This window comes from Pan paniscus, chromosome 10 (genome assembly GCF_029289425.2).
Source record: "Pan paniscus chromosome 10, NHGRI_mPanPan1-v2.0_pri, whole genome shotgun sequence".
NCBI lineage: Eukaryota > Metazoa > Chordata > Mammalia > Primates > Hominidae > Pan > Pan paniscus.
Window position 1 is genome coordinate 30650232 of NC_073259.2, and position 18213 is coordinate 30668444.

An 18213-nucleotide genomic window follows, 5' to 3' on the forward strand; every position below is an offset into this window, starting at 1 on the left:
TGAACCTTAAACCCAGTTTAGTTCATCTGAAACCAAAATCTTTTCTCTAATCTTCATTATATTTCTTTTTAATAATTATTGCCTTTAAATTCCAATAGGACATTATTGTAAAATTGATATTTCTCAATTTTTTGCCAAGAATTAAAGTATATATTTTGTTATCCTATAAAATAGGATACTACTCCTCCCTCAGCCAGTAATTTTTGTTTAAATAATCTGGGACTTAAAATCAGATTTTTAGCCCTTGGTCTTTCTTATCATCTTTCTTAAATTATTTTCTTAATGAACATCAGGATTGTGATAGATTAGCCACAATTATTTTTAATTTAATTGCAGGCATATTCACTGTTTACTGCTCATTTCTTCTGTACTCTCTTCAATTATTGGAATTGTGTTCTGACTTTATTGTCAGTTATTGGTAAACATTCAGTAATTGGTTGCGGAAGGATATAAGTGGGTCATCTTCTTTATGAGTTCTTGCATAACTGAGAGGCTCCATTGCCATTATGTATGAACCTAACTAGAGTCACAGTCCTTTTGCTTAGAACTCTTTCAACCTTCCTTTTAAGTATTGTCATCTAGTTTTGAAGTATTGTGGAATAAAAGCTAATGCCAAACCCATTGTCTTTCTTTGTTGGAAACTTACTTGTTTCTTCTCTGTCTGGACAAAATGTTTCTAGAAAGTTTTCTCAGTCTTTGAAATTCAGAAATTGTATCATCTGTTCAGTTGTAGTGTTTTTATTAGTATTTAAATATAACTGAGCCTTTTCCATTGAAAATTCAAGTCTTAATTGAGCTCAGGAAAATTTTCTTCTTTTCTTTTTCTTTTGATATTTGTTTTTTTTTTTTTTTTTTGCCAAGAGTGAAAGTGTATATTTTGTTGTCCTATACAATAGGAAATAGAGATTTTTTTTGTACTTCTCCCTCAATGAATAATTTTTGCTTAAATAATCTTGGACTTAGAATTTTATTCATTGGTCTTTCTTATTGTCTTTTAGAAATTATCTTCTTAAAGTTAATGTAAACATATGTTGCATCTCCTTAATCTACTCCCCATTTATCTTCTCTCTTTAGACTTTAACTCTGAATTTTGGGAGAACTTCTTATATCTTCTAATTTGCTGATTCTGTTTTCTGCAGCATCTAATATTCTGTCTTCTGTCTTTACTGAGTTCCTTTAAAATGTAAGAATTTCTGTTGTGTTATTTGTAAGTGTAATTTTACATGCTCAGATTGTTTCCTTTTCATGGCTACTAGTCCCTATTTTATTAATACAGGGTCTTCTTAAATCTTACTAAAATTTTAAAAGCACAAATTAGAGATTTTAAAATGTGTCCTTCTGTTTCTTGCAATAAGTCTGCTTCAGAAGAAGTCATTTGTTCTGCTCTGTTAATGAATTTTCTTTTGAACTGTTGAATATTTTGTAATGTCCAGTTATTTTTCTTTAGCTCATCTGTAGAATAGAATGTCTCTTTAATATTAGGAGCTGAAATCGATCCTGAGTAAAAGCCTGAAGCTGTTTGTTAGATCTTCCAGGTATAGACTGAAGAAGGGACAATACATTTATTGTCATTTTACCAATGTGGAAATTCTGTTTAAGTTAGAGAGTTGTCGCAGATAGATAAGGAAGTAGTTTCTGAAAAAGGAGTGTTGACCTGGCATTGATGTGGCTACCCTCTCTGTCTCAGCAGCTAGAAACCAGCTGGGGCAGTGGTGGTTCCCTCACCTAGCACAGCAGCCTCATGCCCTCCTCCAGAGCTGGCCATCGTGATGGCCCACACTGTTCAGTGTGCCAAATACACCATGTGCTGGCTGGGAGGGCTGCCGTGGGATTCCTTCCTCCTAGACTCCAGCTGTGTGGCAACCTATTCCCCAAAGAACTGCTCAAAGATCTGCTTTCATCTTTAACCCCATTTGCTCCAAGTTGGGGTTTTGATGAAGTTCCAACAGAAGCCTTGTTTATTTCCACCCCGGGTATCTTTCTTCCTGATGTGCTGATGGATGGCATGCCGGCTGGTGCTGCCCTTACTCCTTACCTGTCTGTGGCTGAAATATTTTAATATATAGTTGGCACCCTCCCTCATTTCTTGAGTTTCTCTTGTTTTCTTGTTCATATTAGTAGGTCAGGGAATTAAATATAAAGGCTTATGTCACCCTATTGTCCAAAATTCATACTAAGAGTCTCTATAAAAGTGACTTTAAAACCACTTGCACTGAATAAAACTTTCAAACACATGAAGTTTGGACGTAAGCCCGGTGGGATTTGGCCCTTTTTGCTCAGAGCTCAGGTGTACTCTATTAGTTTAGGTGAGGAAGGAGACTTTAGGAAAGCAAGTTGCAAATCTAATATTCTGGGAATTTGTGGAAGTTTTATCTGCATCAACATAATGAAGAAGTAAACATTTTGGCAGAGTTGCTAAAGAAGTTCATGGTTGTGAATAATTCCTGGGTCTTTCATAATAATTTATGGTGCTGGAAAGAAAGTGGTGTTTGGTTCTAACACAGCTCTGGGCTGGGTTGTAGAGTTTTCAAAGCATGTTTCCTTAGGAGCAGTGCAGGGTCAGTGGGGCACACATCTAATCAGGTAAATAGCCTAAAGCAGGGGTTGGCAAACTGCAGCCTGGCACCTGCTGGGTACAGCCTAAAGCTAAGAATGCTTTTTTACCTCTTTAAATGGTTGGAAAAATTTTTAAAGTAATATTTCCTGACATGTGAAAATAATATGAAAGTAAATTTTATTGCTTACCAATACAGTTTTATTGGAACACGGTCTGTTTTTTTGTTGTTGTTTAAGTATTGTATGTGGCTGTTTTTGTGTTACAATGACAGTGTTGAGTACATGTGACAGAGACCATATGACCTGTAAAACTTAACGTATTTACTATCTGGCCCTTTACAGAAAAAAGTTTTCTGCCCCCTGCTCCCACTGACCCACAGTGTTCCCCTTGAGACCCACATTCTGTAAGAGGAGTCACAGAGCAGACTAGGCTTCTGAGATAGAGGAGGACAGCTGCATCACCTCTGCTTGGAGGGATAGGATCCAGGAATACAGTGGTGCTTAGATGTATCTTAGTTCATCTGGGCTGTTATAACAAAAGACCATAAACAAGGTAGCTTATAAACAACATTTATTTCTTACAACTCTGGAGGCTGGAAAGGTCCAAAAGCAAGGTACTGGCAGGTTTAGCATCCGGTGAGGACATGCACTCTGCTTCATAAACGGTGCCTTCTTGTGGAAAGGGCAAGTAAGCTTCCTCAGGCTCTTTCATAAGGGCACTAGTCTCATTCATGAGGGCTCCACCCTCTCATCCTAGTCATCTCCCAAAGGCCTGACCTCTCAATATTGTCACATTGGTGATTAGGTTTCAACACATGAATCTTTAGGGGACATAAATGTTCAGACTATAGCAGATGTCAGAACAAAGAGACAGAAATCAAGGAGTGTAAATTGAATTTTATTTCTGGAATATAGAGCAACATATTATAATATTATAATCCTGTAAAAATGGAAATAACTTTAATTATTAGTATGTGCTTTATTCTTTCTCACATATAAAAAATAGTAAAAACATATTTTAAAATTATATTATATACTAAAGTGTACCCTGGTATTTTGATTTTAAACTTCCAGAATATAATTAATTGGTTTTCTAGGAAGTATGTATTTTGAAGTTAGAATGAAATTTAGGAGTTACCTAGTTTATCTTTGTCATTATAATCACACAGCAGTTAGGGCCCCAGGAGCTCAAGTGACTTGCCCAGTGCCACACGAATAGTAGAAGACCTGGGGCTAGAACTCAGGGTTTTTTGCAACTAGTACTGGGATTTTTCAAAACAGTTTTTTTAAAATTTTTACTTTTGTTTATATATTTACAGATTTATAAATCATTAAAACCACAGTAAATCTTCAAGATTGTCTAATCCATTCCACCACGTCTTTATTTTATAGAAGTTCCTTACTTTATAGAAGATACCAAAGCCCAGATATAGATAAAGAATCTGAATGCACAGCTTCTTGGGAAAGAAATAATTTTCTTTAAATCTTTAGCAAAGATAGACTTAGTATAAAAGTCTGCATGCATAAAATGGAAGCAGATTTGCTTGGTAGACAGATTAAAGTCTGCTTTTGGGCCGGGCGCAATGGCTCACACCTGTAATCCCAGCACTTTGGGAGGCCAAGGTGGGTGGATCACCTGAGCTTAGGATTTTGAGACCAGCCTGACCAACATGGAGAAACCCCGTCTCTACTAAAAATACAAAATTAACCAGGCGTGGTGGTGCATGCCTGTAATCCCAGCTACTTGGGAGGCTGAGGCAGGACAATCACTTGAACCAGGGAGGTGGTGGTTGCGGTGAGCCAAGATCGTGCCATTGCACTCCAGCCTGGGCAACAAGAACAAAACTCCATCTCAAAAAAAAAGTCTGCTTTTAAATAAAGTATGTTAATTTAATAAAATCAAAATCTATTGACAACAACAGCAAGAAAGAAGGAATGGCGTTTAACAGAACTAATTTTTTTTTCAAATTATAGAAGGGGTCACCACAAAATTTTTTAGTTAACAAGATGTGTTTCTGCACTTAAAATGCTACTCATTTATCCACAGCTTTTTAGAGGAAGCATTTATTTTATAAAACCGTATGAACTGGAAGTGCCGGACCGGTGAGTCTGATGGAGTAGAGTTATTCACAATTAACTTACGGTTGTAAATTATCCTTCTTTTCTTGCTGTGTCTTTCTATCTGTGTATGAAGAATATTTGTTGCCTGCCTCACAGTTTACTGATGTTTATTTCTAAGCTGAGTAATCTGTACTTTGTCAGAATTTTTTATATGGTTGTCACAGCCATACAACTTAGAAAACTAAGCATAATAGTTTTTGGGTTTTTTCAGTGGTACAGTTTACTTATTTGAGTTTCTAATGATAATACAAAACCAGAAATGTATATTACTGAAAAGAAAAAACAAGATTAAGTCAAATAATTAAAAATAAACTAAAGCCTAAAAGCTTTTTAAAAGATTAAGTTAGAGTCATTTTGTTTTTCCAAAATGGATTGTATATTTCAGTTCTCAAATGAAAATTAATGATTTATAATACCTCCTAAATTGTATTATCTAAAGTTTTAATTTATTAAGTATTTTGTGGAAGTTACGAATATTGATACATTGTCTTCCAGTAATTTATATCTGTATCAATCTTTAGAAAAATGTTGTGACAAGGAGTTATTTACAAAGACTCAGTAAGATGTGATGTAAAAATGAACAAATCAATGAGCAAAAACAACATTATGTATTTTGTTTTTTATAAATTATATTTGATTTTAATGGATTTGACATTTTCTCTTTGAACACAGTTTTGCCAGGTCTATATTTAGGAGAGAAAATGAGAATGTAAATTGAAATAACATTTAATATTAATTTTGTCTCTGGCATGTATAAGGAAGGAAGGTTTAAACAAAGCCTGGCAAGTTATAGAGACTGGTAGTCTCAGGTTCATCTAAAATGATTATCATCATGTAAGCACCTTCTGGAACACATAATCTCAATGCTCAATAATAACAATAAAGATAATTTAATTTTGTTATCTATAAACATTTATTGAGCACTTATGTGTCAGGTACCAATTAAGCTCTCTGTGTATTAATTCACTTAATCTTAATAACTCTAAGAGCTTTATCATATTGATATCCTTATTTTACAGATGAGAAAAGGGAGGCATGAAAAAGTGAAGTAATTTGCCCGTGAGCACACAGCTGGCAAGTAGCTGGTCAGGGTTCAAGATATGCAGACTTGCTCCAGCAAACATGCCCCTAACCACTTCACTAGGGCAGTGGTTCTCAGCAGCATCAGCAGCACCTGGAACATATTGAGCAGCACCTTCTCAGGCCACACCCCAGACCTACTGAGACAGAAACTCTAGGATGGTGCTTGACAATCTGTCCTTTGATGAGCCCTCCAGGTGCTTCTGGTGAACACTAAAGTCTGAGAACCCCTGCCTAGATCAAGAAAGTAGTAGTATTACTTTCAATCAAGGGCCAGCAGCGTAGTAGTGGAGACAGACCTGAAAACATATAATTGCCGTCAATCTAGTAATTGCAGTAAAGGAGGATTGTATTAGGAACAATGGTGTTGCAAAGGAGAATGTGAGGGGAAGGGAAAGTTTTGCTTTTTGAGCATTGAGAAATTTGCACTTTAGTTTCAAAGATAGAGGAAGGGCAACCAGTTTCAGTACTGATAGAGTGCAGGTTTTGCTTGTCTAGAGGTTGAATAAATAGTCCAAATGACCTCAAATGGTTCTGAATGTTTTGGCAGAGCAGGATAATCATTGTAGTGATCCTCTGTTTTGCCCATTTTCTGGCCATGATTGTGTCTCTGACGTGTGTACCATTTCTGAAATTGATGGTTGTAAAGTAGTCAGAGGAGATGTTTTAAAGATCAAAGAAGGTAATGATGGCCTTTTTTTTTTTTTTTTTTTTGCCTAGAAAAAATATTTAGCATTAGATGTTAGAAAGACTGACCTTCAATAACAGTACCCACTTTATCTACCTTATTAAATCCAAAGTTAAGTCTACTAAAACTACAGTCTGTTGCATTGGGATGTGACAAAATTAGCATTACAAGATGGTGTCATAGCTTGTGATACCTAAATCACTTGACCTGTTCGGTGAGCCATTCTCATTTTTCAGGGTACAGTATTTTAGAAATTCTCACAGTGGGCTTCCAGGCTAAACAGATTCTTTGCACTTCTCATTCTGCTGGAAACAGGGATTAGACACAAAGTAAACATCATGGCCTGACTACTCTTTGTAACATCTTCGAAGAGATGGCCCTGATATGCACCACTGTTTTCAATCACTTAAAAGGCAATAATTCAATTATGCCATCCTTCATATAAGAACTGCCATTGCTTTCAGTTCACTTCCAGGCCTGACACAAGTAAATCACTTCAATAAAATCCCTCTTTTCCCCTCCTAGAGACTAGCATAAGTAACGATACCAGTGATCTAGCAAGGGCAAAATGAATATAATGTTCTTTCAGAAAAGCAAAATGTTTCACTGTGTTACTTGGGAAATTATTTGTCTTGTGTGTGTTATATGAAAGATTTAAATCTTATTAAGTGTGCTTTTTAGAGATGTAACTATTACACTCTTTTTTAAAAAACAAATTAAATGCATGAATTTAGCAGTTATGTGCAATTTGTGGGAAGAGGAATACACCTTAGAAAAACACCATCCAGAATTTGGGCCCATGGACAGCAAATCGTTTATAAATGTACAAAAAATATCTTCCAAGATATTGAAACAAGTTCTTTTGCATGTGAAAATAACCACCTAATTCTTTCCTACGTTCATATAAAATTTTGTTAATATGACTTATGCTTCAGACTTAAAGGACATCAGCTTGAATGTATGTTGTCATTTTATTAGAGGTTGCTCAGCTCACTTGACTTTCTTCTTAATGACCTCAAAAGACAGTCACTCTCTAATATTGTAGTAAATTAAGCCTTTGAGTAAATAACATCAGCTGTTTAGGCTGCTGGGGGTTCAACATTATCAGGTGTTTGTATATAAAGATTAAAATATATGGCAGCTGGTAAAATAATTAGGGTCCGTGTTATGCCAGATTATCCTCCCCATTAACTTTTGCTTTGAATATATTCACCAGTACCTTTCAGTGAATGATAAAATGTTTTCATTTCAACAAGCCTGACTCATGGGATTCAATAAGTCTGTTCAAGGGATATTTAAAAATAGGTTACACTTTTAAACAAGTGATAATGGACCCACTAAAGCTTAACATTTCTCTTTGATGTCAGATATAGTTTTATAATAGAACTGCAAGTAATATTCTAGTCAATTTCTCCACCAACTTTAGCATTCAGTCACTGAGAAAAATCCTGTTTGGACCACATTATTCTGAATTAGGATTATACAGACAGGCAGAATAAATTGGAAAAAATATAATCTAAGAGGATAAAATATTTTTACCTGTTTTAGATATACTTTTAAAGGCACTTATATTTACCATCTTCTATGTGCCAGACACTATTTTAGGTAATTCAAATGCATTTTCTCATTTAATCCTTATAGTATTGTTATTCTCTGTTTTATTTTTATTTTCCATAGCACTATTATCAACATCTAACATACTACATGTTTTTCTTGTTCTCTCCCCCACTTTTCACCCCAACACCCAGTCTTCCCTTTACCCTCATCACTCATTAGACAGGGAATTTTTTTTTGTTTTTTGTTTTTTTGCTATCTCTGCAATTCCTTGTTCATAGTAGTGACTCAATACATTTTTTTTCAATGAATGAGTGGCCCTGTGAGGCAGATGTTAGGGTCCCCAGTGTATAGATAAAGAGAGGTTAAGAAAGTAACAAAGTCAGAATGTGAAAATGGTTGTAGATGATCACCTACTCATCTATTCATTCATGCATTTGATAAATGACATTAAAGCCCATGATATTTCCAATATATTGCACTGCTTACCATACATAAATTACATTGATAAAAAAATCAGCATAATTATATTTTTTAACCAACTCACTATAATGGGTTCCCAAAGTACCAATGTTAGACCAGCAGTTCTTTTGTTTTTGTTCATTGGTGGGTTATCATAGTCTCATTTTGTAATGTGAAATTAATTTTAAATAAATAGTACACACATCCAAAATTCAAAAGTTATACAGGAGTATATGGTGAAAAGTATCCATCCTCACACCTATCTTCCATTTCTAAACTTGCCTGCTCATTGGAATCACCAGGGGGGAATGTTAACAATTACGGAAGCCTGTCTCCCACTCCCAAAGATCGTGATTTAATTGGTATGGGACTGTGGTGTTGGCTTTGGAATTTTTAGAAGTTCCCCTGGGAGACATTGCTTTTAGTAAAGGTAAAGCCACAAGGGCCAAATATACCCTATTTCCTGAAACAACTAAGAAACATACAAAATATGCAAAACAATGTTTTTTATGACACTGGATATCAGGCAACAAAAGACAATAATCTCTGAGGGATGGGAAACAAATGAGGTGAGCCCTGTGATGATGCAGCTTATTTCCTGAGGGGGTATAGACCATGGCAGTGGGGGAGAATACAGGCAGAGCCCACCAGACTCCCTGAGTTGTGAGGTCAGAGCTGAGTTTGCAGAGACCAAAACAGTGAGATTTCACAGGACAGGCAATAGAAAAGGTGAAAGCTGCATGGAAAAAGCACTCAAAGATCTACAGAGGATCCCTAAAGAACTCCAAAGATTTATAGAGGATCCCTTTTGAGTGTTCAGCTGAGATTTGCTAAGGGAATCCATACGATGAAACTACCAGAGGCTGCAGGGAAGAGTACCTGAAAAGATTAGGGGGAAACAAACAGTACCTCGTGGTCACCCAGGGATAATGCCTGATGTAATCAGCTGGACTGGAAAACCTTGTGATTTAGAAGGCATTTGGTAGACTATTCAGAAGGGTTTTGCTTCAGTATTGAGGAAGAATTAGCTCTCAACTAAATAGTGTTCCAGTCCTACTTAAAATATCTTGAAAGCAAACTCCCAAAGGATCAAATTATTTCCAGGTAACTTAACTATATCCCAAAAGAAACCTCAAGACATGTCTTATATTTATGTCCTTATAAATAGAATACAAAAATATTCAGCACCTGACAAAATTCACAATGCCTAGTATCTAATTAAAGATTACCAGGAATGCAAAGATGCAGAAAAATATGACCCACAGTGAAGAGATAATCAGTTGAAACTAAGTCAGAACTCACATAGATATTCTAATTAATAACAAGGACATTCAGACACTTACTATGATTGTATTCCATACATTCCAGGAATTAAGGAGAGATGTAGAAGATTTACCAAAAATCAAAGTCACAATTCTAAAGATGAAAACTGCAGTGTATAAAATGAAAAATATACTGGATGGGATTAGTGGCAGATAGACACTGCAGATGAAAAGATTAGTGAACTTGAAGACATAGTGATAGAAACTACCCAAAATGAAACACAAGGAGCAAAGATAAATTTTTAAAAATTGAAAGAGTGTCAGTTGTGGGAAAATTTCAAGTGGCCTAATATCTGTGTAATTGGAGGCCCTAAAGGTGGTTGGGAGGTGGGACAAAAAATATACCCAAAGAAATAATATCTAAAAATTTTTCAAATTTAATGACAATTGTAAACACAATCCAAAGAAGCCCAACAAACCCAAGCTCAAAAAGCATGAAGAAATAATACCAAATTATGTTACAGTCAAATTGCACAAAACTAGTGATATAAAGAAAATATTAAAACAGCCAGAGAATGATAGACATATTACATAAGAAGAACAAAGATAAGGATGAGTACAGATTTCTCATTAGAAACAAAGTAAATTAGGAGACAGTGAAGCAACATCTTTAAAGTATAGGTGCTGTTTGACTAACAATGGGGTTATGGTTGGATAAACCCATCATAAATTGAAAATTTCATAAGTCAAAAGTGTCTAAGTCCAGATATAACACCATCATAAGCTGAGGACTGTATTGAATGCCTACTGCTTTTGCACCATTGTAAAGCTGAAAATTTGTAAGTTGAACCATTGCAAGTTGGGGATCATCTGTACTGAAAAAGAAATCAAGTCTGTTAACTAGAATTCTTTACCCAGCAAAAATATCTTTCAAAAAAACAAAAGAAAAATAAAGACTTTTTCAGACATACAAAAGGCGAAGAATTCACCACCAGTAAACTGCAGTACAGATATTTTAAAGGAAGTCCCTCAACCAGAAAGAAAATTATACCAGATGTCAATCTGGATGTAAACAAAGGCATGAAGAGCACAGGAATAAGAACTACATGGATAAGTAGATTAATTTTTTATTATTTAAATATTTTAAGAAGATAGTTAACCTTTTAAACAAATATAACAATTAGAATGGAGTTTATATAAAAAATAAAATGTTTGACAAGAATGGCACAATGGCTGGAAGGGAGAAATGAAAATATATTATTTTGAGGGTCTTATACTAACTTGAAAGATTTAGTGTCACTTGAAGGTAGATTGTGACAACTTAAAGATATTTACTATAAATCCTAAGTCATTTGCTAAAATAACAAAAGAAAGTTATATCTAATAAACCAACAAAGAACATGAAATGAAATCATTTAAAGAAAACCCAAAAGAAAGCAAAAAAGAGGAAAGAGATAAAAAAGAACAGATGGGACAAACAGAAAACAAATAGCCAGACTTCAACTTAACTATATCAATAATCACCTTAAATATAAATGCACTACATATCTCAAAAAGCAGAGATTGTCAGTTTGAATTAAAAAGTAAGACCTGATTATATGTTGCCTACAAGAAATGTGCTTTCTATGTAAAGACATAAGTTGAAAGTAAAGCAATGAAAAAAAGTAGCATGTTAACAATAATTTTGAAAAACTTAAGGGTTGTATTAATATCAAAGTAGATTTCAGAGAAAAGAATTTTACTATGGATAAAGTAGATAATTTCATACTAATAAAGGGCTCCATTCTTCAAGGGTAATATACAGTCCTACATCTTTATGTCTGACAGAAGTATAAAAAAAACAGACAAATATACAATCATGGTTGGAAATTTTAATATCCCTTTCTTAGTAATTGATAGAACAAGTAGACAGAAAATGAGTAAAGACCCAGAAAATTTGAACAACAGTATCAACTAACTTGACCCAATTGATGTTTAGAAAATATTATCTAAAATTAGGCCGGGCACGGTGGCTCACACCTGTAATCCCAGCACTTTGGGAGGCTGAGGCAGGTGGATCATGAGGTCAGGAGATCGAGACCATCCTGGCTAAAGTGGTGAAACCCGGTCTCTACTAAAAATACAAAAAAATTAGCCAGGCGTGGTGGTGGGCGCCTGTAGTCCCAGCTACTTGGGAGGCTGAGGCACGAGAATCACTTGAACCTGGGAGGCAGAGCTTGCAGTGAGCCGAGATCACGCCACTGCACTCCATCCTGGGGGACAGAGTGAGACTCTGTCTCAAAAAAAAAAAAAAAATATATATATATATATATATATATAATCTAAAATTAGCAGAATATGCCTTCTTTGCAAGTATACACAGAACATTTATAAAGATCTTACAGTCTATGCAAAAGAAGTCTCAATAAATTTAAGGGCATTCAAGTCATACAAAGTGTGCTCTCTGACCATAATGGAATTATATTAGAGAAAATAACAAGAAGATATCTCTAAAGTCCCCAAATATTTGAAAGTCAAATAACACATGTCTAAACAACCCTTGGGGGAAGGAAGACATCAAGAGGGAAATTAGAAAATATTTTGAACGGAATAAAAATGAAAATACAGCGTATAAAAACTTGCAGGATTCTGCTAAAACATTACTTCCAGAAAATTTATAGTGCTACATCTCTGCTTTAGAAATGAAAGGTCCCAAATCAATAACCTCATCTTCAATCTCAAGAAACTAGGACAAGAGTGAATGAGACCCAAAGAAAGTAGAAGAAAGAAAATAATAAATATCAGAGTAGAAATTGATGGAACAGAAAACAGGGAAGAAGTAGAGAAAAATCGATGAAACAAAAAGTAGAGATTAATAAAATTGACCATCTGCTGGCCAAACTGACCAAGAAAATAAGGGAAGAAAATATAAATTACCATAATCAAGAATGAAAGGAATAATATCACTACAGGTTCTACAGGTATTAAAAGGAAAGATAATAAAAATATTATGAACACTTGCAATTAAAATTTAACAATTTAAATAAAATGGACAAATTTCTCGTAGACAGAATCTACCAAAGCTCATTCAAGAGAAACCAGATACTCTGATAGTTTTGAATTTGTAGTTAAAAAACTTTTACAAAGAAAACTCTAGGTCCAGATGGTTTCACTGGTGAATGATACCAAACATTTAAGGAAGAAATAATGACAATTCTACCTGAAATCTTCTAGAAAATTGAAGAGGAGGGAAGAGTTTTAACTAATTCTATGAGACTAGCGTTATCTTGATACTAAAACTAGAGAAAGACCAATATTCTTCATGAATATACATGGAAAAATTCTAAACAGAATTTTAAGAAATTGAATTAAAAAAACGATAATATGTCATAAATAACTAGGGCCTAGTTCAGGACTGCAAGGTTGATTTAACATTTGAAATTCAATGGATGTAATGATCGTACTGACAAACTAAAAACAAAACTATATGATTGTCTCAACAGACACAGAAAAAGCATTTTGCAAAATTCAACCTCTATTCTTGAAAACTCTCAGCAAACTAGGAATAGAAGAGAACCTTTAGTCTGGTAAATTATATGTACAAAAAACCTAGAGTGAATATTATACCTAATGGTGAAAAATTGAATGCTTTCTGTAAGATAAAGAACAAGTTATTGATGTCTGTTCTTTTTTTTTTGAGACGGAATTTCGCTCTTGTTGCCCAGGCTGGAGTGCAATGGCTCAATCTTGGCTCACTGCAACCTCCCACTCCCGGGTTCAAGTGATTCTCCTGCCTCAGCCTCCTGAGTAGCGGGGATTACAGGCATGGGCCACCACGCCCAGCTGATTTTGTATTTTTAGTAGAGACGGGGTTTCTCCATGTTGGTCAGGCTGTTCTTGAACTCCCGACCTCAGGTGATCTACCCACCTTAGCCTCTCAAAGTGCTGGGATTACAGATGTGAGCCACTGTGCCCGGCGCATTCTTACCACTGCTAATTCAACATTGTACAGGTAGTTTTAGCCATTGCAATAAGTCAGGAAAAATCAAAGTCATTGTGATTGAAAAGACAGAAGTAAAACTATCTTTGTGTACAGGCATCGTGATTATCTATACAGAAAACCCAAATCTCCAAAACCCACTAGAACAAATGTGTTTGGCAAGTTCACAGAATACAAGATCAATATACAAAATAAATTGTATTTCTCTCTATTATAAATGAATATCAGAAATTGAAGTTAAAAAGCAATATTTACTATAATACAAAGTAGGGATAAATCTGGAAAGGATATGCAAGACATGTATACTTAAAACTACAAAAACATTGCTTAGAGAAATTAAAGAAGACCTAATGAAACGGAAGGATATACTGGTTCATGATTTGAAGGATGCAATATTAAGATGTCAGTTATGCACAAATTGATATGTAGATCTAAAATAATCCTGATCAAAATCACAGGAGTCTTTTTTGTAGAGATTGACAAAGTAATATTAAATTTTATATGGAAATGCAAAGAACTAGAATAGCCAAAACAACTTTGAAAAAAAAGATAGAGTACTAATACTACCTAATGTCAAAAGTTCTAATACTTTTATTCAGCTACAGTAATCAAGACAGTATAGTTTTGGTGTCAAGTTCCACAAACACATCAATAGAATAAAGGGTCCAAGAGTAGACCCACATGTATGTGATGGAGAAGGGACAGTCTTCTCAACAAGTAATGTTGAAATAATGAGATACTCATAAGCACAAAAATAAACAATTCATAACTCATTCATATATAAAATTAACTCAAGATGAATCATAGACACAAACATAAAACCTCACACTATAACACTTTCAGAAAAAAACTAGGAGAAAACTTTTGTGGTCTTGGGCTAGGCAAAGATCTTAAACTATGGCACCAAAAGCATGATCCATAGAATTACAAATGGATAAATTGCACTTCATCAAAATTAAAAACTCTGCTTTTAAAAAGAAACTGTTTAGGAGAGAGAAAACACAAGCCACAGCCTAGAAGAAAATATTTGCAAATCATATATTCTATAAACACCAGTGCCCAGAATATAAAAAGAAATCTCAAAACTCAGAAAACAAAAAACCTAATTTTTTAAATAAACAGATTATTAACAGCTAGAAATATGGAAGCAAATAAGCACAGAAAAAGATGTTCAACATTGTAGTCATTAGGGGAACACAATTAAAAGTATGATGGAATACCAGCACATGCATATTACAATAGCTAAAATTAAACGTTGACCATATCAGGCGTCAGTGAGAGTATAGAGGACCTGGAATTCTCATACACTGATGGTGGGAATGCTAAATTGTATGACTACTTTGACAAATAGTTTGGCAGTTTCTTTAAAAATTGCACATATATGCAATTTAGTCATTTCATCCTTAGATGTCTTTCCAAGATAAATAAAAGTATATGTCCATTTGTTAAAAAGTATGCATGAATATGTGTAGCAGCTTCATTTTAACATTCAAAAACTGGAAACAAGTCAAATATCCATCAATAAGTGAATAAACCATAATATATCCATGCAATATAATGCTACTCAGAGCAAGAAATATTAATGTATGCCCCAACATGATAAATCTTAAAATATGCTGAGTGAAAGAAGCCAGATAAAAAAGAATATATTAGGTAAGATTTCATCTTTGTAAAAGTTTAGAAAATGCGGACTAATCTGCAAGAACAGAAATTATATTAGTGGTTTCCTTGGAAAGGTTTGTTGCGATGGGGACCATGGAGCATAGGAGCTTGAGGAAGCTAGCTTTTGTAGGTGTTAGATATTTTTGTTATTGTGCTTGTGGCAATGGTGTTACTGGTGTGTACATATGCCCAAACTGATCAAACTATACACTTTATTTTTATTTTTTTAAGATGGAGTTTCACCCTTTTGTCTAGGCTGGAGTGAAGTGGCACGATCTTGGCTCACTGCAACCTCTGCCTTCAGGTTCAAGCAATTCTCCTGCCTCAGCTTCCTGAGTAGCTGGGTTTATAGGTGACCACCACCATGCCCAGCTGATTTTTGTATTTTTAATAGAGACAGGGTTTTGCCATGTTGGCCAGGCTGGTCTTGAACTCCTGACCTTGGGTGATCCACCTGCCTGGGCCTCCCTAAGTGCTGGGATTACAGGCGTGAGCCATCGGCCCCGGCTCCGGCCCCATACACTTTAAATATGTGCCACTTTTTGTATTTTAATCATATCTCAATATAGTTTTTTTGTTTGTTTGTTTCAAGATCCCTAGTTGAGTCAAACATACACACAAATTTGAGAATCACTACTCCAATCCTTCAAGTCCCTGATTTCACCCTGCAGAGGCAACCTCTTCTAGGCAGTTTCTTGTTCTGGAAACTGGAACATTCTAGAAATCCTGTGCATATGCAGGCATATATGAACATACATATCCTGTGTTCTAACTTCACAAATGGTAGCATACTTTACATATCATTCTGTATTTTACTTTTTTCACTTACTATATCTTGAAAATTATTCCATATCTATACATACGGAATGACCTCATTCTTTTTGACACCTGTGTGTTAATGCAGTGGATCTGGATCCTAATTATTTTGACTATAAGAGGTGGTACTTTATTCTTACTCTAAAACAATTTGAGAATAGAGATGTAACTTAAATAGTTGCGGAGTTAATTTTCCTTTTACGCATATCCTTAAGTCCTCATAGTCATAGTCATACTATATATTATAAAATGCCTTCATCTATGTGGGTATATAAGCTTTCTACAACACCAAATTTACTGTGAATTAGGTAGTAATTTTTCACAGGTAAAGTTTGCATATTTATGTGAAATGTTGACAAGTGTTGACATTTTAAAAAGTTATTATGACATTTTATTTGCTTTGCTTATTCCCTCAATATGAAATGTGGTGTTTTGTTTGTCCTTCCTCATTTAACACATATTTTATAAGTCTTCTTTTGTCCTTTGCTGGTCAATTTGGCATTGGTCTTTGGGCCACAGCTGTTCCAGAAATGTGTACCGTGCAGACTAATCTGTTATCAGTATGCACTTTTGGCAAACAAATTGGCTAAAATTGTACTGGCTCTTTTTGTTTTTAAAGCAGAAGGTCAAATTGTCCAATGCCAAAATTTTTTTTTATTTTTTAAAGTTAACCTCACTGTTTGGTTGATAGACTATGTTACAGGAGGAAGACCATCTACAAGACAATGTACCAATTTACCTAGAGGCTAAAACTCCTTATTGGTCATTTGTGTTTTCTTCATGGGTTTTTTGTAATTTTCAGTCCTACAGCAACAAGGATCTTAGTGTTCATTACCCAAACTATCTATATTGTAGGATAATCTATGAATTTGTTTGATTTCTTGGTGAATATTAGAGTCTTTCGCTGACTAATGATAATTTGAACTTTTTGCCAATATTTCATCGGTTGTTGGATCAGTGCAATTTGTATCAACTGAGTATTTGTTTTGTATTTGTTAGGTGATGATGTCAGTAACAAGAGTCATTGCAGCTCCTTGCAGTAAATTCATTCACTCATTATTTTTCACATCATGGAATTCCATATTCCTGTGGTCAGGTTTCATAGCTCCTGTTCACCCCTTTGTCCTTCATTTTAAAGTATTTCAGGGGATTGTCCTTGTCCTAGTCAGTGATGTTTGCTTGCAGTCATACACCTGAGGTCATGTCTCTGAGGACTCACTGTACAACAGAATAAATGTACATGTTTTGAATTTCATCTTTCTGTGCAGTGGTTGCTTTTTGGCTGAGAAAATGGTTTTACTGATTAGTGAGTTACCTCTAAGACCTCTCTCTATCTCTGAGTCCTTTACATTTTAGTTAACCTGTGATATGTCACTCTAACCTAGGGAAAGTGTGGAGAGCCTGATTCAAAAGCATTCCTATGCACCTTCACCCATCCGTACCTATGGAGGAGAAGATGATGTCTTGGGGGATGAGAGTCAGACAACCCCAAATCGAGGTAAGGTAGCTTCCAAGGCCATGGAATTCTGGGAGGCAGAGCACCTAAAGGAGAATGGGGGCAGGTCGTTGATGAGATGGCCAGTCCTCAGAGTACATGATGCCGGGAAAGGATTTCAGGAGCCTCCCTGGGAAGGGAGAGCCCCGACACTGATCCTCACAGATTTCATTATTTTGCCTTTGAATCATAGGCGATGATGCTGCCTGCAGGTTTCCTATGGTTTGTTTTTTTTTTTAAGTGAAAGAATACTGAGCCTTTGAGGCAGGGATCAGGAGTTACTTGTCCATGATTTAGTACATAAGAGCTGTTGAACTTTGGGGGCAGTCACCAAGTCCTTCTGAACCTCAGTTTCATAATCTGAAAGTCAGGGAATATATCTGTTCCATCTATGTCAGGTATAATTTGTTAGAATCAAAGACCAAAATAGAAAACACTTTTAAAAGAGGATTGTCCTAATGAAGGATATTACACAGAGGAAGTGGCCCCAATGTTGACAGCAGGAACTGAACAAAGTTTCTCTGTTCCCAAGGCTTAG

The 18213-nt window shown here is 35.2% G+C and overlaps 1 protein-coding gene across 1 annotated transcript in view; it reads left to right on the forward strand.

The window, feature by feature from the left end:
- LOC117975399 (T-box transcription factor TBX20-like) overlaps positions 1-18213 on the forward strand; it is a 60464-nt gene that overhangs the window by 32985 nt on the left and 9266 nt on the right. Inside the window, exon 4 of the mRNA XM_055096519.1 lies at positions 17566-17678. Within this exon, the coding sequence (XP_054952494.1) occupies positions 17566-17678 (113 nt within the window). The remainder of the gene's footprint in view (positions 1-17565; positions 17679-18213) is intronic.